A 24,369-nucleotide genomic window follows, 5' to 3' on the forward strand; every position below is an offset into this window, starting at 1 on the left:
GAATTTAGGGCTTCTTTTATTATCTTTACTTAGAACAATTATGAAAGTGATGAAGCTATGCTTTGAAAGAATTATTGAAAAGAGAATCATGATTTCTCCTTATTTTCCAAGAAAAATAGTATGTCTTTGGGTACAAGTTATTCGAAAGAGAATTTTGCTTTGAGGCTGTTTTAAAAAGGTAAAATGGGTTTATGTTTTCTCTATCAAACATAAAGATTGTCCATTGGAAGACTTTTTGTGATTTTAAAAGGAATTGGATTTCGAGTGATGAACCTCATTATTTTGACGTCTTGAATAAGATTCAGAGTATCCTTTGAACTCTAGTTTAACACAACAAAAATGATTCTCTTAGCAGTTTGAAACGCTTCAAATTTAATTATGAAATTGAAGCCGGTTTTGTTTAAGTAAAGAAAATGGATTTGAAAGAAGTAAAGGATTACGTGACTCGGTTTGGCTTAGATCCTATTTTATTACTCAAATCGGAGAACCAAGGTTTTAATTATTTTAAATAAATTTGGCGAAACGAGTTATGTTATTCTCCCCTAAAGACTTAGGACTCTGCCGAGAAACTTTTGTTATAAAATCTCATTGTTGGATGGGCGATTTTGAATACTTTGAAATAAATCCTTAACTTGCCATGGTTTTAGAAGTTTTGGAAAGAGGATGCCGAGAGTGGCATTGTTTTCAAAGGGGAATTTTACCTTGAGTAAAAGTGGCTTGCGAGCCTGAGATGATTTGAGAAATGAGATCTTTAAAGCCAAGGCTGAAAGAGTTGAAACTTGATTTCAAAGTGAAATGATTTGAGAAAAAGTGATTTATGACTTAAATGCCGATTTTATGAATTGATTATGTTGAATGTGGAAGTGCTGTTTTGTTGTGAGCCGGAATGGCTGTGTATGATTATGAGTATTGGCTGGTTTTGGATTGAACCGTGAGCCAGAATGGCTTTGAATGATATGAATATTGGCTGGTTCTGGATTGAATCGTGAGCCGGATGGCTGAGATAGATGTTGATCCATGGCTGAAAATGAAAGTATTTATGCTGAGTTATTGATAAGTTGTGATGTTGCACTTCCACTATCGGAGATAAGAGTTTCTTTGGGAGAGAGCAGTGGCTAGCCACCACGTGTTCCAGGTTGAGACTCGAAGCTCTTTTAACCCTATGTCGTCAGGGTGGCCGGGCACTGTGAAAGCCCCGGATGTGCTCTCCCCCATAAATATTCACCAGTGAGGGTGATAGATATGGATCATAATTATGATCAAGTTTATATTGAGTATACCTCAAGTTGGGGATACACGAGAGAGGGACAGTCCAATGGTTAGCTACCAGGACTTGTCGGGTTGGCTCTATAACCGACAGATGATATCATCAGCCACTAGGGACAAGCATACATCATTTGCATCTATGTGACATTGTTTGGGTGTGCATACTGTACTTGGTTTTCCTTTGTGATTAACTGCTAATTATTCTACTTGCTGTAACTATTTGTTTGTGCTTGAACTTCCTATCTGTGTTTGCATCTGGGACTCTGTTGGATTGTGGTGATTGGTTGATGGTTGGATTGTTTGGGCATAGGGCCGTGGTTGAAATGAGATGGACCGATGATTGGTTCCGGTTTGTATTTTTGGTTTGGAAAAGTATGAAATGCTAATTTGGTTCAGCATGGTTAAACCTTTTTGAAAGGCTTTTGAGTTTTTGAGAATCGAACGGTTCTTTTTTTTGGAAAAGATTTCCGACTTTACTTTTATTGTAAACCGTTGTTTTTGAAAAGAGGCATAAGACGGTTATTAATCACTGGTGCGGTTATCTTCACATATTCTATTACAGTAATTCCCAAAAATTCTATACTGAGAACCCTTTCGAGGATGATGTTTTCACCCCCTTACATTTTTTCCCTTTCAGGATATGGGCGCAGAAATCACGAAGAGTTTATTTATCTGTTATTGAGATGCTCTGTATTCCTTTAGATTATTATTTTTGTACCCTCGCCTTTATCTTGATATATTCTGTAAGAGGGATAGGAATTGTATTGATTAATGTTTGTAATATATATATATATATATATATATATATATATATATATATATATATATATATATATATATATATATATATATATGGATGTCCTCGTGACGAGTTTTGTAAGTTGTATGGTATCTATGGATGTACGTTATTGAATGTAGTATCTTGGGAGGGATATTGCGGTAAAAATTTTAAACAGGCTCATACTTTAGTATTAAATAGTATAAGTGTCGTCGTAATGTCTAAGCTATCAGAGTTGCGCAGTCGGAAGCGTGAGCTTTGGTAGTTAGGGTGTTACATCGACGACGATCGGAGATGCTAATGTGACCAAAGAGGTTAGATAGCAGACTGGCAAAAGGAGACTTTCATTGATGTTGTTATCGTTCAGATCGTCGTCGCACCAGAACGCTCCCAATCTGTAACTGATGGAGGTGAGCTGGTGCAAGGAAGGCATGGATTTAAATCTTGTTTTCATACCCCTTTTTTTACTCTGTACATTTTGATTTGGCAGTATTTATGATGTAGAATAAGTGTTTTATTTTCAACTCAAATCTTTTTTCGTTTTTTAAATCATTAATACAGATTTTTTTCTTCTTTTGGATTATCAAGGATATGTGATTTTTGATGCACTCTAATTTTAAAAATGATTTACCCAAAATTATACCTCTTCATAGTTGCTATAAAAGCCTAAAAAGTGTGGTCCTACAATCTTACCATACGTACTTGCTAGAATTTACGTTTGCTTTTATTTTTTTCACTAGAGAAAAAAAGATTAGGCAATATGATTTGTTGGAGATAAGTGTACCACCAAAAGAATGTTAAAAGATTCATATCCGAGTAATCAGACTTTGGTCTTTACCGAAATTCAAAGACCTCAAATCCATTAGCTCCGTTGAAATGGTGTTGATGGATGAGCAGGTACTTCTAATTTTATTCATACACATAATTGTTTCTCTATTTTCATACACTTAATTCCACATTTGTATGATCCTCACCCTCATAGTTGTTATAATTTCAACCTCAGTAGCTTTTCTTGGGACTATTCATTTAAAAACAAAACAAGAACAAAACTTAATTCTGTATTTTTCTGCAAGAAAACATAATCTTTTCATCATAAATTGGTTAAGACAGCTATATTTAAATTGGTTTGGCTTATATATATATACTCTTTTTAATTAGATGATTGATTTGTGAATTAAAAGTCATTGTTAATATATTTTTACATATTTAAAAATTAAGTTTTTTACTTTTTAAGTAGAAAATGATACCTCATAAATTAATCAATACATAATCAGTCAGTATTGTAAGTTAATGGAGATTTAAAATTGAACTTCAAGATTTGTATTAAAATTTTAAAATTTGTATTCGTAGCTCATTGTTGCGGGAGAAGTACATTATAGATAAGTGACTTAACAACGATAATGTATCTTATTCCAATCACACAATCCAAGATTGCAGGTTAAGACGAAAGATAATTTTGGCAAGAAAACGAAAAAGACTTGATGATAATGAGTTTGCTTTTTTTGTGCTTCTGGTAAGTGTTCTTTGTGAAATTTTTTGAATTTATCCTTTTTTTTTTATGAGAAATGCAATTTAAGCTATTATCATTGCTGAGAATATTAGCTAAATAGTTTATACTATACATAATTTTTGAAATATTTTAATTTAGTGATTAAACAAATGTAATAACTATTCATCTTTATAAATTTTTTAATTCATATTTAATAAGCTATAAATTACATTAAAACTATGCAATCTTCAAATCTTCAGATATTATTTAAGTTAATTAATTATTTAATATTATTTAAGATATACTCAATCATAATTTAAAATTATATACTATTTAATCTAAATCAATACATAAAACTCTATAATAACTGGGAAAATATAAATTTTGATGCTTTTGTTTAGCCGATTTAATTCGATTTAAATAAATTGTAATTTTAAAATTATATTTAAATTTAGTGTTTTATTTATTATTTAAATTGTATTATATTTATTTTTAAGTCATGTCTTGATATATTTTAAATAATATGATATAGATAATCATTGATTTGGTTTAATAATTTTAAAAATAATTCAATAAAACTAAACCATTACATTTTTTTAACTACGAAAGTATACTACTAAAATTATATAAAATCAAGTACGAGATTAGTTAATTGAATAATTATTATTTGTATTTCATTTATTTTTCTTGACTTAACAGTGTCGAAGAACAACAATAATACAAATTTCGACGTACATAAAAATGTTCAACATATTACTACAAGTCAAAAAAATAATGTGTCAAGAAACTGGTACCTCATCTAATATTATCAGTTTACAATCAAATAGAGATAAAAATGACATTTTTCTTACTGTAATTTACTCATATTTATCTAAATTTAATTTATATTAGTTTAATGACAAAAATTTTCTATATATTTCTCATTAATACTCATTCATAGGGAAGCAACTATCTATGTATAGTGTACACTGTGCGTCGTATGAAATTGGACAAGAAAATACTCTTCCTACTTATGTAAGACCTTCTACATCAGAGATAAGATCTAAATTTTGAACTCTACCAACGGATCCCTCATGGACAAGAACTCCACTATCCGTGTTAACAAATAGTACGTATAATTAATTATTACCAAATGATTCATGCACCAATATTAAAAAAAAAAGTATACTTCATCGGAAATCATTTATATAAAATTGATTTATTACAATTCTAGCATATTCCAGTGTACAAGGACCCACTAATAATCTAAAGAAAGTCGTTCCGTAAAATTAGCTTCCGTCACACTACGGTCCCAAAGATCGTGCCTAACAGAAAGGTAATTTAGAAAAGATGATTATCATTATTATATTATTTTCTTTTTTATAGTGTCTAATGTTTAATTGAATAAAATTAAACTTTTTGTAAAGAAATTCTACTATAAATGAGATGCAAAGGAGACAATCTTCTTCTGTTGTTGCTTCGATGGCTATTAATTTGGCACAACTTTATGAAGATGTAAACTTATCGACTGTTAAGATGCACCCACCAAGCGGTGACACACAAAGTGGCCAAAATATTGATCCTTTTGTTGATTATGAAGGTAATTTTTCATTATATCAAGAATTTAAGTTAGTAGTTTGCAAGAGATATGAATTATTAGTAATACATCAATATATATGTTTGTACTATTTATAATTTTTATTGATTGTAGTTTTGAATGGTTATGATGATTCAATGTTGGATGTGGATATATTAGATAATTTTATACCATTCTCAGAAACTTTAGACGGTATGTAAAAATTTATCTGTATATTTATTTGCATCTTTGTGTACATCATGGACTAAATTGCATCGGTATGACAACTGAGTATCTAAAGAGAGTTCATTCGATTGATGTGTGGGATATAAGAAATCCTATTTATCAATGTCAACACTGTAAAGCATGGATGTGGTCTGAAGAAAGGATTGCTAAACCCAAAAGGTCACATCAACCAAAGTTTTTATTATGTTGTATGGAATGAAAGATCGAGCTTCCTCTACTTTATGTGCCTTCTGATGAGCTCATTCAGCTTGATAATGGAGGAGATCAAAGAAGTATTCATTTTCTAAAAAATATAAGGACGTTTAATTCAATGTTTTGTTTTGCATCAATGGCCGAAAAAATTGACCGTGGGGTGAACAATGAGACTGCTCCTCCAATTTTTAAGCTTGGCAGTCAAAACTACCATAGCATTGGTAGCTTACTTCCTCCAGATAGTTTGCAACCAACATTTGCCCAGCTATATATCCATGAGACAGAAAATGAAATTGATAATTAGATAGGCACACTTTGGTAATTTTCATGCAACCAGTCAAACATTTTAGTTATTTTTTTATCTATGAGAGAAAATAACATAAATTTTATTGTGTTTTTTATTTTTTGTGCAGTTCCAATGAAGCTATAAATGAGCGGGATAGAAAAATTGTGGCAATATTAAGAAACATGCTAGACAAATATAATAGTTTGGCAAAGAGTTTTTGCTATGCAAGAGATAGGTACCAACAAGAAAATTGCACAAACATAAAGTTTAAGTTGATTAGTAAAAGGACTACAGATGGTAGGGCATACAACTTGCCATCTGCATCTGAAGTGGCTGCATTGATTGTTGGCGATGTCGAACAACTAAGCAAAGATAGAGATATTATTGTAGAGAGTCAAACAAGAAAGCTCCAATGGATTGATGTTTTTCACTCATCTTATTTAGCCTTGCAATATCCATTGTTATTTCCGTATGTAGAGGATGGATTTCGTTTGGGTATTGCAATATCATATTCTATCTCCGTTGAGACTACAAAGAAAAATAAAACAATCACTTTGCGATAATTCTTTGCTTTTCTACTACAAAAAAGGACGGAAGAATCTCAGTTAAATCTGATATCAAATAGATTATTCCAACAGTTTCTGGTAGATGCTTACACAATGATGGAATTAGAGATGTTAAAATTCTTTAGGTGTAAACAACCACAGTTGAGGGTTGATAAATACAAATGTCTGTAACCTTGAATGGGATGAGATAAAAAGAGAATTGACTCCCATTGGATTTAAGGCAGAAGACCGCCCTGATATATTGTGTTGAGTTTTCAAAATTAAGCTTGATGGTTTGATTGATGACCTAAAAGAGAAAAAAATCTTTTATAAAATTTTGGGATGTAATAAGTTTGCATTTATGCAACATCTTATTAAAATCTTATGTTGTAATGTTTTGCTCATTTGTCTTTTTCAATTTTCAGATGTTTGCACTATAGAGTTTCAAAAGAGAGGGCTTCCACATACACATATCCTTTTATTCTTGAGTAACGAGTTCAAGCCATAAACACCAGATGACATAGACAAATATATAACAACTGTGATTCCTTATGAAAATGAAAGGCCAAATCTACATGGAGCTGTTCAAAATTACATGGTACATGGTCCATGTGGTCCGTTGAAGAGCGGATATTTTATACGCTTTTTGGGGGTAATTTCATGTAGATTTTAGCATGTTTTAATTAGTTTTTAGTTAAATATTATTAGTTTTTAGGCAAAAATCATATTTCTGGACTTTACTATGAGTGTGTGTATTTTTCTGTGATTTCAGGTATTTTCTGGCTGAAATTGAGGAAGCTGAGCAAAAATCTGACTTAGGCTGAAAAAGGACTGCTGATGCTGTTGGATCCTGACCTCTCTGCATTCGAAATTGATTTTCTGGAGCTACAGGAGTCCAATTGGTGCGTTCTCAACGGCGTTGGAAAGTAGACATCCAGGGATTTCCAGCAATATATGATAGTCCATACTTTAAGCGAAGATAGACGACGTAACTTGGCGTTGAACGCCAAGTACATGCTGCTGTCTGGAGTTAAACGCCAGAAACACGTCATGATCCGGAGTTGAACGCCCAAAACACGTTATAACTTGGAGTTTAACTCCAAGAAAAGCCTCTACTCGTGGATAGCTTTAATCTCAGCCCCAGCACACACCAAGTGGGCCCCAAAAGTGGATTTCTGCACCAATTATCTTAGTTTACTCATATTCTGTAAACCTAGGTTACTAGTTTGCTATTTAAACAACTTTTAAAGACTTATTTTGTACCTCATGACATTTTCAGATCTGAATTACATACTTTTTGACGGCATGAGTCTCTAAACTCCATTGTTGGGGGTGAGGAGCTCTGCAGCGTCTCGATGAATTAATACAATTCCTCTGTTCTCCATTCAAACACGCTTGTTCTTATCTAAGATGTTCATTCGCGCTTAATTATGGAGAAGGTGATGATCCGTGACACTCATCACCTTCCTCAATCCATGAACGTGTGCCTGACAACCACCTCCGTTCTACATCAGACTGAATGAGTATCTCTTAGATTCATTACGCAGAATCTTCGTGGTATAAGCCGGATTGATGGCGGCATTCATGAGAATCCGGAAAGTCTAAACCTTGTCTGTGGTATTCCGAGTAGGATTCTGGGATTGAATGACTGTGACGAGCTTCAACCTGATTGAGAACCGACAGATGATTAGCCGTGCTGTGACAGAGCATAGGAACGTTTTCACTGAGAGGATGGGAAGTAGCCATTGACAACGGTGACACCCTACATAGAGCTTGCCATGGAAGGGACCTTGCGTATGGAGAAGGATTTCAAGGAAGAGTTGAAGTTCAGAGAACAAAGCATCTCCAAAACTCCAATATATTTCTCATTACTGCATAACAAGTAACGCTTTTATTCTCTTTTATTTTTCCAATCTAATAATTTCAACTGATAATTTTAATTAATATCCTGACTAAGAATAATAATATAAACATAGATTGCTTCAAACCAATAATCTCCGTGGGATCGACCCTTACTCACGTAAGGTATTACTTGGATGACCCAGTGCACTTGCTGGTTAGTTGTGCGGATCACAAATTCGTGCACCAAGTTTTTGGCGCTGTTGCCGGGGATTATTCGAGTTTGAACAATTGAAGGCTTATGTAATTTCTTAGATTAGGAATAATTTATTTTTATTGTTATAGAGTCATTAAATCTTGATAGGATAGTTTCTTTTCAAAAATTTCTTTTCAAAATTTATTATTTTTCTTAATTAATTGTCAATTTTTCGTGAGTCTAGTGTCTTGTTCTAAGTTGGTGTCAATTACATGCTTTTCCTTGTCTCTTTATTTTTTTTTCGAATTGCATGTTCTTGTTTTTCCTTGATCTTCAAGTTGTTCTTGTTTATCTTTCTTGTTGATCTTGAGTTTTTTTTCTTGCTTTGTGTCTTTTCTTGTTTCACTTGTGTTCTTTTTAAAGCATTAATTGGAATATTCAGAACAAGTGTTACATTTACTCCCAATTGGCTAGAGTATTGGTTTATATTCTTGATAATTGGGTATACGCTTTGGAATCTTTTTCAAAAATAATTTTTCTTTGATTGAATCTTGTGCCAAACTTTAAGTTTGGTGTTTTCTTGTTAATCTTTTTATAATTTTCGAAAATTTTATTAAAGTTTTCTAAAAATCTTAAGTTTGGTGTTCTTCCTTTTGTTCTTGGTGTTCTTGTGAATCTTCAAGGTGTTCTTGAGTTTTTCTTGTGTCTTGATCTTAAAATTTTTAAGTTTGGTGTTCCTTGGTGTTTTCCCTCCAAAAATTTTCGAAAATAAGGAGCATTAGATCTAAAAATTTTAAGTCTTGTGTCTTTTGTGTGTTTTTCTCTTTCATCACAAAATTCAAAATTCAAAAAAAATTATATTTTCTAACTAATTTTGAACTTCATTTTTCGAAAATTTTATATAAAAATTTAAATTTTAATTTCAAAATATTTTCAATTTCTTTTATTTATTTCGTTTTTTTATTTTATTTTAAAAAAAATAATAAGAAAAAAAAATCAACATATATATTATCCCTTGTATTCCATCATGAAAGTAAGTAGGAATGAACAGTCCAGGAGGATTCTGGGGTCATATGCTAACCCCACTACTGCTTCATATGGGAGTAGTATCTGTATACCCTCCATTGGAGTTAGTAGCTTTGAGTTGAATCCTCAGCTCATTATCATGGTGCAGCAAAACTGTCAGTATTCTGGTCTTCCACATGAAGAACCTACAGAGTTTCTGGCACAATTTTTGCAAATTGCTGACACAGTACATGATAAGGAAGTGGATCAGGATGTCTACAGATTATTACTGTTTCCATTTGCTGTAAAAGATCAAGCTAAGAGGTGGTTAAATAACCAGCCTAAGAACAGCATAAAAACATGGAAGCAGCTATCCGAAAAATTCCTGAATCACTATTTCCCTCCAAAACGGATGACACAGCTAAGGCTAAGCATCCAAGGCTTCAAACAAGGAGATAATGAATCTCTTTATGATGCCTGGGAGAGATACAGAGAGATGCTAAGAAAATGCCCCTCTGAAATGTTTTCAGAATGGGTGCAATTAGACATCTTCTACTATGGGCTTACAGAAAAAGCTCAGATTTCTCTAGACCACTCAGCTGGTGGATCTATACATATGAGAAAAATAATTGAAGAAGCTCAAGAGCTTATTGATACAGTTGCCAGGAATCAACATCTGTACCTAAGCAGTGAATCTTCCATGAAAGAAGAAGCTAAAACAGTAACTGCTGAGCTCAGTCCGGTGGATCAGGCTAATGAATTCAATCAGCAATTAGACTTTCTAACTCAGTAGCTAGCCGAATTCAAGGAAATATTACAGGAAACAAGAATGGCTAACAGGAATATGGAAGTACAATTAAAGCAGACAGAAAAGCAACTGTCAAAACAAATAGCAGAAGAATGTCAAGCAGTTCAATTAAGAAGTGGGAAAACATTAAATACCTCACTTCAAAGCAGCAGGAAACCAAGAAATGAACAAATGGCTAATCAAAATCCCTCTGAGGACAGTCAGAGCCCAGAGAGGAATAAAGCTGGCGCTGAACGCCCAGACCATGCTCATTCCTGGCGTTCAACGCCAGAAACAAGCATGAATCCGGCGTTGAACGCCCAAAGGGAGCATGGTTCTGGCGTTCAAACGCCAGTAACAAACAAGGAGGTGGCCTCTAACGCCACTCCAGCTTCCACCCCTGGCATTCAAATGCCAGTGGGGGATCAGTCACATACAAGTGCTGATGACAACCCTTCTAAAAAGGCTTCCCAATCCACTTCTGTAGGTAATAAACCTGCAACAACTAAGATTGAGGAATACAAAGCCAAAATGCCTTATCCTCAAAAACTCCGCCAAGGGAACAGGATAAGCAATTTGCCCGCTTTGCAGACTATCTCAGGACTCTTGAAATAAAGATTCCGTTTGCAGAAGCACTTGAGCAAATACCATCTTATGCTAAGTTCATGAAAGAGATCTTAAGTCATAAGAAGGATTGGAGGGAAACTGAAAAAATTTACCTCACTGAAGAATGCAGTGCAGTCATTCTGAAAAGCTTACCTGAGAAGCTTAAAGATCCTGGGAGCTTTATGATACCATGCACATTAGAGGGTACTTGTACCAAGCAAGCTTTATGTGATCTTGGGGCAAGTATCAGCCTAATACCTGCATCTACTATCAGAAAGCTTGGTTTAACTGAAGAAATCAAACCAACCAGGATATGTCTTCAACTTGCTGATGGCTCCATTAAATACCCATCAGGCGTGATTGAGGACATGATTGTCAAGGTTGGGCCATTTGCCTTTCCTACTGACTTTGTGGTACTGGAAATGGAGGAGCACAAGAGTGCAACTCTCATTCTAGGAAGACCTTTCCTAGCAACTGGCCGAACCCTCATTGACGTCTAAAAAGGGGAAGTAACCTTGAGAGTCAATGAGGAGGAGTTCAAGTTGAATGTTGTCAAAGCCATGCAACATCCAGACACCCCAAATGACTGCATGAGTGTTGATATTATTGACTCTCTGGTAAGTGAGGTCAATATGGCTGAGAGTCTCGAATCAGAGCTAGAGGACATCTTTAAAGACGTTCAGCCTGATCTGGAGGAGTCAGAGAGAATAGTAGAACCTCTGAAAATCTCTCAGGAAGAGGAGAAACCTCCTAAACCCGAGCTCAAACCATTACCACATTCCCTAAAATATGCATTCCTGGGAGAAGGTGATACCTTTCCTGTGATCATAAGCTCTACCTTAGAGCCACAGGAAGAGGAAGCACTAATTCAAGTGCTAAGGACACACAAGACAGCTCTTGGGTGGTCCATCAGTGATCTTAAGGGCATTAGTCCAGCTAGATGCATGCACAAGATCTTACTGGAGGGTGACGCCAAGCCAGTGGTTCAACCACAAAGGCGGCTGAATCCAGCCATGAAGGAAGTGGTGCAGAAAGAGGTCACTAAGTTACTAGAGGCTGGGATTATTTATCCTATTTCTGATAGCCCCTGGGTGAGCCCTGTCCAAGTCGTCCCTAAGAAAGGTGGCATGACAGTGGTTCATAATGAAAAAAATGAACTGGTTCCTACAAGAACAGTTACTGGGTGGCGTATGTGTATTGACTACAGAAGGCTCAATACAGCTACCAGAAAGGATCATTTTCCTTTACCATTCATAGACCAGATGCTAGAAAGACTAGTAGGTCATGAATACTACTGCTTCCTGGATGGATATTCAGGTTATAATCAAATTGCAGTAGATCCACAGGATCAGGAGAAAACGGCATTTACATGCCCATCTGGAGTATTTGCATACAGAAGGATGTCATTTGGCCTGTGCAATGCACCTGCAACCTTTCAGAGGTGCATGCTCTCAATTTTCTCTGATATGGTGGAAAAATTTCTGGAAGTCTTCATGGATGACTTTTCAGTGTTTGGAGACTCATTCAGCTCCTGCCTTAACCATTTAGCACTTGTTCTAAAGAGATGCCAAGAGACTAACCTGGTTTTAAACTGGGAGAAGTGTCACTTTATGGTGACTGAAGGAATTGTCCTTGGGCACAAAATCTCGAACAAGGGGATAGAGGTGGATCAAGCTAAGGTAGAGGTAATTGAAAAATTACCACCACCTGCCAATGTTAAGGCAATCAGAAGCTTTCTGGGGCATGCAGGATTCTACAGGAGGTTTATAAAGGATTTCTCAAAAATCGCCAAACCTCTAAGCAACCTGCTAGCTGCTGACACGCTATTTATCTTTGATAAAGAGTGTCTGCAAGCATTTGAGACTCTGAAAGCTAAATTGGTTACAGCACCAATCATCTCTGCACCAGACTGGACATTACCATTTGAATTAATGTGTGATGCCAGTGACCATGCCATTGGTGCAGTGTTGGGACAAAGGCATGACAAGCTTCTGCACGTCATTTACTATGCCAGCCGTGTTCTAAATGACGCACAGAAGAATTACACAACCACAGAAAAAGAGCTACTTGCAGTGGTTTACGCCATTGACAAATTCAGATCCTATTTAGTAGGATCAAAAGTGATTGTGTATACTGATCATGCTGCTCTTAAATATCTACTCACAAAGCAGGATTCAAAACCTAGACTTATAAGATGGGTGTTGCTTCTGCAAGAGTTTGATATAGAAATAAGAGACAGAAAAGGGATAGAGAATCAAGTGGCAGATCACCTGTCCCGAATAGAACCAGTAGAAGGGGCGTCCCTCCCTCTCACTGAGATCTCTGAAACCTTTCCGGATGAGCAACTCTTTGCCATCCAGGAAGTGCCATGGTTTGCAGACATCGCAAACTACAAGGCAGTGAGATTCATACCCAAAGAGTACAGTAGACAGCAATCAAAGAAGCTGATCACAGATGCAAAGTACTATCTTTGGGATGAACCATATCTCTTCAAGAGATGTGCAGACGGAGTAATCCGTAGATGTGTGCCTAAGGAAGAAGCACAGAAGATTCTATGGCATTGCCATGGATCACAGTATGGAGGACATTTTGGAAGTGAGCGAACAGCCACAAGAGTCCTCCAATGTGGCTTCTACTGGCCTACTCTCTATAAAGATTCCCGAGCATTTGTACTTAATTGTGACAGTTGCCAAAGATTTGGCAATCTGCCTCACAGTTATGCCATGCCTCAACAAGGGATCTTGGAGATTGAGTTGTTTGATGTATGGGGTATTGACTTTATGGGACCTTTCCCACCATCATACTCAAACACTTACATTCTGGTGGCAGTGGATTATGTATCCAAATGGGTGGAGGCTATTGTAACACCCACCAATGACACTAAAACAGTGTTAAAATTCCTCCAGAAACACATCTTCAGTAGATTTGGTACCCCTAGAGTATTAATCAGTGATGGGGGCAGTCATTTCTGCAATAAACAGCTTTACTCTGCTTTGGTTCGTTATGGAGTTAGTCACAGGGTAGCTACTCCATATCACCCACAGACTAACGGGCAAGCTGAAGTCTCAAATAGAGAACTCAAAAGAATCCTGGAACGGACTGTAATTAACCGTAGAAGGGATTGGGCAAGGAGCTTGGATGATGCTCTGTGGGCATACAGAACAGCATTCAAGACCCCTATAGGGACCTCTCCATACCAGCTTGTGTGTGGAAAGGCATGTCACTTGCCAGTGGAACTGGAACACAAGGCCTACTGGGCAACCAGATTCCTGAACCTTGATGCTAAGTTAGCTGGACAAAAACGGTTACTTCAGCTAAATAAGCTAGAGGAATTTAGACTCAATGCTTTCGAAAATGCAAAGATATACAAAGAGAAAGCGAAAAGATGGAATGATAAGAAATTGTCATCCAGAGTCTTTGAGCCGGGGCAGAAAGTTCTGCTATTTAATTCTAGGCTCAAATTATTCCCCGGGAAATTAAAATTCCGGTGGAGAGGTCCATATGTAATTACAAGTGTATCACCATATGGATACGTAGAGCTTCAGGATAATGACTCTAACAAAAAGTTCATTATCAATGGACAGAGAATTAAACATTATCTTGAAAGTAACTTCGAGCACGAATGCTCAAAACTGAGACTTGATTAGAGCTCAGTGGTAGTCCAGCTAAAGACAATAAAGAAGCGCTTGCTGGGAGGCAACCCAGCCATTTACAAAGTTTATTCACTAATTAAATAAATTTCCTTTTTTTACAGGTTTGGGTCCAAGTATCTTCAAAGGGTTAAAATAGCAATTGATTGAATTCACAGAGTTACAGGGAAATTTGGAAGCTCACTGGCGTGAAAAAGCCAGTAAGAAACATTTTGGGCGTTGAACGCCCAAAAGAAGCACCCACTGGGCGTTCAACGCCAGTAAGGGTAGCCATCTGGGCGTTAAACGCCAGAAAGGAGCATCTTCTGGGCGTTGAACGCCAGAAAGAAGCACCTTCTGGGCGTTTAACGCCAGACTATTAGCATCCTGGGCGTTCAGAAAAAATGCCCAGTGACAAAGGACTTCCTGGCGTTCAACGCCAGAAAGAAGCATCAGCTGGGCGTTGAACGCCCAGGAGAAGCAGCATTTGGGCGTTAAACGCCCAAAACATGCATCGTTTGGGCGTTTAACGCCAGGATGGTGGGGAGGAGGTAAAATTCGTTTTTCTTCACAATTTTTCTAAATTTTTATGTTTCAATTCATGATTTCTTGCTTAAACATGTTTCAAAATGTCATTCTTGAACATCTAATTAGTTTTTTAAGAACCCTAATTTCTAAAATCCTTTTTTCAAAAATATCAAATATATCTTAATCCATAAAGACAAACTGTTTTCCAATCCAATCCAACTCTTTTAAGTTTGTTTTCAAAACTCAATTATCTTTTTAAAATCTTTTTCAAATCTTTTTCAACTCATCATATCTTTTGATTTCGAAATTGCCTTTCCCTCTATTCCTCTTCTATCCTTTATTTTGCTTGAGGACAAGCAAACATCTAAGTTTGGTGTGATTTGCCATGATCACTGAGCTAAAACTCATCAAGATCATGGCACCTAAGGGAACAGGAAGAGCAAGGATGTGAACTTAAGGGAGCTGAAGTGTCAGAAATTAATTCTTGAAGGCACCCCACAGACTAGAGGAACATCCACTTCCCAAAATACAGGTTGTTAAGTTCTAATTCTAGCTTTAACTCTGTGATAGTATTAGTATAGGATTTTACCTTAGAAGTTATATAGGAGTAGTAATTAGTATATCTATTCTGGTTTTATTCCCAATTAAGTTATAATTTATTTTTCTCATCATCATCAGGCATGAATAAAATAGTAGATAATTAGAATAAAGAAGTAATTTTTCTTTTTCGAGTTCTTAATAATAAAAATTATAATTGACTATATGTGGTGGCAATACTTTTTGTTCTCTGAATGAATGCTTGAACAGTGCATGATTTTGATCTTGAATTTTATGAATATTGGCTCCTGAAAGAATGAGGAACACGAAAAATATTATTGATGATCTGAAAAATCATGAAATTGATTCTTGAAGCAAGAAAAAGCAGTCAAAAGAAAAAGGAGCAGTAGAAAAAGCCAATAGCCCTTAAAACCAAAAGGCAAGGGTAAAAAGGATCCAAGGCTTTGAGCATCAGTGGATAGGAGGGCCTAAGGAAATAGTTCCAGGCCTAAGCGGCTAAACCAAGCTGTCCCTAACCATGTGCTTGTGGCATGCAGGTCCAAGTTACAAACTTGAGACTGAGTGGTTAAAGTCGTGATCCAAGGCAAAAAGAGTGTGCTCAAGAGCTCTGGACACCTCTGACTGGGGACTCTAGCAAAGCTGAGTCACAATCTGAAAGGGTTCACCTAGTCATGTGTCTGTGGCATTTATGTATCTGGTGGTAATACTGGAAAACAAAATGCTTAGGGCCACAGCCAAGACTCATAAAATAACTGTGTTCAAGAATCAACATACTACACTAGGAGAATCAATAATACTATCTGAATTCTGAGTTCCTATGGATGCCAATCATTCTGAATTTCAAGGGATAAAGGGAGATGCCAAAACTGTTCAGAAACAAAAAGCTACAAGCCCCGCTCATCTAAATAAGAATCTGAGCTCCATTTAAAACTCTTAGATATTATTACTTCTTAATTTCTTTCATCCTATTTTATTTATCTAGTTGCTTGGGGACAAGCAACAGTTTAAGTTTGGTGTTGTGATGAGCTGATATTTTATACGCTTTTTGGGGGTAATTTCATGTAGATTTTAGCATGTTTTAATTAGTTTTTAGTTAAATATTATTAGTTTATAGGCAAAAATCATATTTCTGGACTTTACTATGAGTGTGTGTATTTTTCTGTGATTTCAGGTATTTTCTGGCTGAAATTGAGGGAGCTGAGCAAAAATTTGACTTAGGCTGAAAAAGGACTGCTGATGCTGTTGGATCCTGACCTCCCTGCATTCGAAATGGATTTTCTGGAGCTACAGAAGTCCAATTGGTGCGCTCTCAACGGCGTTGGAAAGTAGACATCCAGGGCTTTCCAGCAATATATAATAGTCTATACTTTGAGCGAAGATAGACGACGTAACTTGGCGTTGAACGCCAAGTACATGCTGCTGTCTGGAGTTAAACGCCAGAAACACGTCATGATCCGGAGTTGAACGCCCAAAACACGTTATAACTTGGAGTTTAACTCCAAGAAAAGCCTTTACTCGTGGATAGCTTTAATCTCAGCCCCAACACACACCAAGTGGGCCCCAGAAGTGGATTTCTGCACCAATTATCTTAGTTTACTCATATTCTATAAACCTAGGTTACTAGTTTGCTATTTAAACAACTTTTAAAGACTTATTTTGTACCTCATGACATTTTCAGATCTGAATTACATACTTTTTGACGGCATGAGTCTCTAAACTCCATTGTTGGGGGTGAGGAGCTCTGCAGCGTCTCGATGAATTAATACAATTCCTCTGTTCTCCATTCAAACACGCTTGTTCTTATCTAAGATGTTCATTCGCGCTTAATTATGGAGAAGGTGATGATCCGTGACACTCATCACCTTCTTCAATCCATGAACGTGTGCCTGACAACCACCTCTGTTCTACATCAGACTGAATGAGTATCTCTTAGATTCATTACGCAGAATCTTCGTGGTATAAGCCGGATTGATGGCGGAATTCATGAGAATCCGGAAAGTCTAAACTTTGTTTGTGGTATTCCGAGTAGGATTCTGGGATTGAATGACTGTGACGAGCTTCAAACTCTTGAAAGCTGGGCGTTAGTGACAGACGCAAAAGAATCAATGGATTCCATTCCAACCTGATTGAGAACCGACAGATGATTAGCCGTGCTGTGACAGAGCATAGGAACGTTTTCACTGAGAGGATGGGAAGTAGCTATTGACAACGGTGACACCCTACATAGAGCTTGCCATGGAAGGGACCTTGCGTATGGAGAAGAATTTCAAGGAAGAGTTGAAGTTCAGAGAACAAAGCATCTCCAAAACTCCAACATATTTCTCATTATTGCATAACAAGTAACGCTTTTATTCTCTTTTATTTTTCCAATCTAATAATTTCAACTGATAATTTTAATTAATATCCTGACTAAGAATAATAAGATAAACATAGATTGCTTCAAACCAATAATCTCCGTGGGATCGACCCTTATTCACGTAAGGTATTACTTGGATGACCCAGTGCACTTGCTGGTTAGTTGTGCGGATCACAAATTCGTGCACCATCCGTACAACAAGAATTCACCTTGCATGAAGAATGGATCCTGTTCAATGAAGCCGGATTTCCCAAATATCAGCGTATTGATAACGGTCAAACAATGAAGAAAAGAGAATGTGTACTAGATAATAAGTTCATTGTTCCATACAATCCAGAATTGTTGCACAAGTTCAGGTGCCACATAAATGTGGAATACACATGACAAACAAGTTTTATTAAGTATCTGTTTAAGTATGTACACAAGGGCAATGACCGCGTAACAGCAACCCTATACAATGCTGGTGATCTGTCAGAAGGTACACAAGTTGTTGATGAAATTAGGAATCACTACGATTGTAGGTACATTTCAGCATGTGAGGCAGTCTGGCATTTATTTGGATACGAAATACAAGAGAAAGAACCATTTGTGATTAGATTTCCATTCCATTTGGAGGATGAGCAACCTGTGGTTTATAGTGAAACTTCTAATGTGAATGATATCGTCGAAAGAGCAGTATCTCATAAGTCCATGTTTTTGGCATGCATGACGGCGAACATATCATATCCCTATACTCGAAGTCTGACTTATGCTGAGTTTCCAACCAATTTTTTTGGAAGGACGATACTTCAAAATGGTTTCCTCGAAAGCAAGGCTTCATAATTGGAAGGCTGACTCATCTACTTGCAGGTAATGATGAGTTTATATTCAATTTTGATCTTATTTATTTGATTATTTAAATTTAAAATCTTACAGCATGTACCCCACATCCATTTTATTTGATTTACCTACACTAGAAAATAAATGTTCAAATAACTTTCAGCAGTTATAATTTGTAGATTATACAGTTTTAGAATTGTTCTATATTTTTTAGAAAAATTAATCATATGCGGATGTGTAGGTACATAATAATTAAAATCATATAGCCTAATCCATTTAGAAAATTAAAAATGGGATTTTAACCAAGTTTTTTCCAGCAAATACCGAAGAATATTACCAACAACTTCTCTTGAATACTCAAAGAGGATGTATGAATTTTCGAGATATAAGAACAGTAGGAGGAACAATGTATGCTACGTATAGAGATGTATGCTTCGTCCTTGGACTCTTGCAGGATGACAGAGAATTCATGGATGCAATTAAGGAAGCAAGCTCGCGGGCCTCAGGATTATTTGCTAGGAGGTTATTTGTCATTCTATTAACATCTAACAATATCTCAAGACCTGAACATGTCTGGGATAGATGTTGGCATGAACTCCCAGATGATATTTTGTATCGACAGAGAACCGTGATGAACATAAGGGGTGAGTTTTTATTAATTGCAATTACAAAAGTTCTTCATTATTAATCATTTTTAGTTTGATTGAATTTTTACAGTATCGTATAATATGCAGAGTTAACCATGTCAGATGATAAGATTAAGCAGTTGTGCTTAATGGATATAGATAAGATCTTACATTCCTCTGGTAAAATCTTGAAAGACTATCCTCCTATACCTTTAACAACTGAAGTTGATAGTTCTTTGTTAATCGAAAGGGTTATCAGGAAAGAGCTTAACTTTAACAGGGATGATTTAAAGAAAAATACCTTAGACATGTTAGCCATTGCAACACCTGAGAAGAAATATGCATTCGATAAAATTGTTACAGTTGTATATTGTGATGAAGGGGTTTTTTTTCTTTGTGTATGGCCATGGAGGTACTGGAAAAATATTTATCTGGAACCTTATGTCTGCTGAGATTCGCTCAAGGGGTGATATTGTGTTAAACGTTGCTTCAAGTGGTATTGCATCTTTACTTCTTCACAATGGAAGAATGGCACACTCAAGGTTCAAAATACCGCTGAATATAACTGAGGATTTTGTATGTAACATCAAACCTGGTTTTCCTCAAGCAATGCTGCTGTTGAAAGTCAAACTTACAATTTGGGATAAGGCTTCAATGGTTAGTAGGTACTGCTATGAAGCACTTGATAAATGCTTGGGTGATATTATGAGATTTTATCCAACATATAACAAAGATTTGCCCTTTGGAGGAAAAGTGGTTGTACTAGGTGGAGACTTTAGACAAATTTTTCCTGTCATTCCATGAGGATCGAGACAAGATTTCGTTCATTCAACCGTGAATTTGTCTTACCTTTGGAAGTTTTGTCAGGTGCTCAAACAAACAAAAAACATGAGACTTTCTGTAGAGATGACTGCTTCAGATCAAGATGAGATAGAGCAATTTGGTGAGTGGTTATTGAAAGTTGGTGTTGGTCTAATAGGTGACAATATGGATGGTGAATATGAGATATGTCTTCTAGGAGATATTGTTATTCCTTCTTCGGACCAGGCATTTGATGAGTTGGTTCATTTTTCTTATCTAAATATTTTGGATAACATGTCCTTAAATGATTTTTTCAAAACAAGAACTATACTGGCTCCACGCTGGACATCATTGCAGAGGTCAACAACCATCTTATGGCTATCATTCCTGGAAGAGAAAAATTATATCTTAGTTCGGATTCGATTGGTATGGATGAAAGGAATATGGAGAGTCAACTAGATCTCTATGGTCTTGAATTACTGAATAGCATAAATTGCTCTGGTTTGCCTCCACATAAATTAATACTTAAGGTTGGTGTTCCAGTGATGTTACTGAGAAATATTGACCAATCCAGTGGTCTTTGTAATGGTACAAGGCTACAAGTTAGGAAGCTTGGAAATCATGTCATAGAATGTGAAGTCTTAACGAGTAACAATGTTGGTCATATTGCTTTGATTCTAAGAATGAATATGGTACCAATAAATGAAACTCTCCCAGTTAGATTCCAATGAAGATAGTTTCCCATAATAGTATCGTTTGCCATGACAATTAATAAGTCTTAGGGACAAACTTTATCTCATGTTGGATTTTACTTGCCCAAACCAGTTTTTACACATGGCCAACTATGTGTGACACTTTCAAGAGTTAAGAGTAAGAGAGGTTTAAAATTTTACTTATGAATCACGTAAGAATGTCTGCAAATTCAACAAATAATGTTATTTAGAGAGAAGTCTTTAAAAAAATAGGATTCTAATGTAAATATTTTAATTTTATTTTAAATTCTGTATCAATGTATAATTATTTTACTTAAAAAAGTGTAAAATAATTATTACTCACTATTTTTAAGTTAAACTTTGATTTTGATAATAATTTTATAAATTTTTTAAAATAAAAATTATTTTATGTTTTTTTTTAAAATATCCAAGCATATAACTTTTTTTCACTTTTATAAAATTTTTCGTGCTGAGCACGAGATCATACACTAGTTTTATATAAAAATAAATATATTTCCTGATTGATTCTTCACTGAAGTGTGAATGTTCTCATTACATAAAGTTCATTTTGTATTTTTCATTTTAAATCGTTATTGACTTTGGGTTTTAATTACTGATGTTGGCATGTTGCAATAGTTTATATATGTTGATTGATTAGAGCTTTTGTGATTTTGGTTGATTTATATATGTGCAATGGATCTAATTAATGATGTTGTAATGGTTTGCTCAGTTTTTTCAGTAAGTACTTTATATATGGTTTGTTTAGATTTTTCAATTTTTTCAATATAGGTGCTTTAAGAAAAATAATTGTTGTAAAAACTATCAAATAAAAGAGTAATTGATAAAAGAATGAGATCCTCTTCTAATATATATGACCTTTTATAATGATAAAATAAAAATAGAAGGAATAAAATTTTGTATTTTTATATTAGAAATAGAATTTAATATTTATTCTAATAAAATTAAATAATGGATTAGTTATAATTAATATATTTAAATAAATAAAACAAATCAAATAAAAATATTTTTAAAAATTAATCAAATCAATTAGTTAATACAAATAATTAGTATAATTGATTTGATTTGATTTGATTTGATTTGTTGAATTCAAAAAAATAAATCAAGAAATAGTTGATTAAATTTAATGAATTAAAAAGACAAATAGAGAAACACTCTCTTAGAAAACAATAATTTTCTTAACTAAATTAATTTGTGTTTATTATATTCAATTAAAATAAATAACAAATTATATATTTTAATATGCACCTTATAAATTAATAAATTAAAATAATCGATAAAATAAATTATAATTAATTTATCGATATAAATTTAATAAATTGTGTGATATTTAAATATCTAATCAAATCAATTAGTTGATATAATTAATTTACTGTAATGTATTGTATTTAATGAGTTAAAAGAAATAAATTGAAAAACACTTTTAATAATTAATTCTTTGATATATATAAATTATAATAAATTGTGTGATATTTAAATATATAATCAAATCAATTAGTTGCTATAATTAATTCACCATAGTAACTTGTATTTAATGAGTTAAAAGAAATAAATCAGGAAATACTCTCAGAAGCATGCCACGTCAGTTCCATCATTAAGTACAGAAATCCAATTTTTATATAATAGAATAGATTATTATTATTATTATTATTATTATTATTATTATTATTATTATTATTATTATTATTATTATTATATCTATTGAAGACTCCCACTTAAGGCAATCTTTCATATTTCAAAAACACTAAACCACCCCCACTTCCCTAATTCCTATTAGTCTTACTGCTAAACCCTTTCACGCTCGCTCCTCTAACGGTTGCCATCGGCCTTAGTCCTCTCTTTCACATCGTGCTCGGAGTTGTGGTGTCACAGTAACTATCGTCGTCCTCAAGCCAGTATACATCTTCGTGTCAGTATCTGGAATCAATGTTTCTAACCCTACGTCAAGTCCTTGTCTTTGAGCTCCTTTTCTCACTGTTTGAGGCCCAATCCTTTCTTTCTCCCCGTCAATATCCTTTCTCTCGCTGCCGATAAGCACTATCATTTCAATGTGTGTGGTTGCTGATTTGCTTTCAGAAAGTGTAGCTATTAATGGTTGATAGTCGACATGCATGATTCTTATGACCTTTTTTATTGAGTTAATTTGTTGATGGAGTTCTGGAATGGGATTTAGAATTTTTTTTAAAATGTGTTTTTAAGTACATTAATGTTGTATCCTGAGGCATGATTTGTTAGGTGCGCTAACATTGTAGCTGATTATTGCAAAAGAATTTCTTATCCTATAATTTTGTTGTTGATGTGATGATTATGGTTGCTGATTAATGAGATTAGTAAGAAAGTTATACTCAGCAAGATTATTAATTTAGCTTCAGTTCTTTATTGTTTCCTTGTTCAATTTATTACTCTTTTAGTTGTTGTTGCTGCTACTACCCTTCATTGTTAATGTGGATTGTATATTCTTATTATTGCTGCTGGTGTTTGTTGTTCATCTGAATTTATTGACAATAATTGTTATTGTTGCTGTTATGGTTAATTGTTATTCTTAAATCATGCTTTTTTTTAAGACTATTGTTGTTATTCTTAAATTATGCTTTCTTATTATTGAAGACTACCGTTGTTATTCTTAAATCATGCTTTCTTAATACCATTTATATTTATATTTGTCAGAATTTATATATATAAATTAATGAAATTTATTTACTAAAAATAATTTAAAGTTCGTACTGATAAAATACTAGCCAAAATTGATAAGAAAAATGCTTGCAGTCAAGATTTTCTATTTCATATATCGATGCACTTCTCTATGACAAAAAAAAAATAGAATTCAAATGCTTGTTTCTTTTGTCATGATCCGAATGCAGTCTAAAAATATGAGATTAATCATCTAATATTCATGTCCCGACTAGAAATTTGGCTACTTTAAAATAACATTATCAATGCTATTATATTTAACCAAACAAATAACTTCTAGCAGCGTTCCTGGGAGTGCTTTGCACTACGCACGGTTTATAAATTCTCCCATCTAAGGAGCTAATTTGATCTTTCTCTATTTTTTTGGTTTGGATTTACTGTTGTGCTGATATTTAATACTGTAAAATTTGATGTATGCTTGTTTTTAAGTTTGATAATAGTATAAGTGATAACCTTGGTGGTATCTAGTTTATTAAGATGCCCATGATAGGTCGGTATATAAAGACATCAAAATTAGACATAGCATGTTAGCAACTTCAAATAAGATCTGCTGCAGCTTCATCCTCCCATCAAGTGGACTGCCTAATTCCCCCGTCTAGTGGTGGTGGTGCCGTTGCAGCCTCATCTTTACGTCTTTTTCATTTGCCCTGTAGCGAACCACTAAATGCTCAACAAATAAACTTGCACAAATGGTGTTCAAAACTTGGAGCCAGACGACAAAGACCCAGACCCAGAGGTAGATGAGGTAGATTCTTTTGAACAACATGTTGACAACCTATTTACTATATCCGAGGCTCAGAAGTGCAAGGGACGTAATACCACTAAATTTTGGGATGTTAA

At 34.8% G+C, this 24,369-nt stretch overlaps 1 protein-coding gene across 1 annotated transcript; it reads left to right on the forward strand.

Moving 5' to 3' along the window:
- Positions 1-19,086: 19,086 nt before the first annotated feature.
- Positions 19,087-20,838, forward strand: LOC130966465 (uncharacterized). Its single transcript, XM_057891277.1, has 5 exons — positions 19,087-19,324; positions 19,415-19,671; positions 19,760-20,062; positions 20,174-20,368; positions 20,431-20,838. Exons 1-5 carry the CDS (start codon positions 19,087-19,089, stop codon positions 20,836-20,838), a joined length of 1,401 nt encoding a protein of 466 aa, XP_057747260.1.
- Positions 20,839-24,369: the final 3,531 nt, after the last annotated feature.

The sequence above is a fragment of the Arachis stenosperma genome, chromosome 3 (genome assembly GCF_014773155.1).
Source record: "Arachis stenosperma cultivar V10309 chromosome 3, arast.V10309.gnm1.PFL2, whole genome shotgun sequence".
In the NCBI taxonomy this organism is placed as follows: Eukaryota; Viridiplantae; Streptophyta; class Magnoliopsida; order Fabales; family Fabaceae; genus Arachis; species Arachis stenosperma.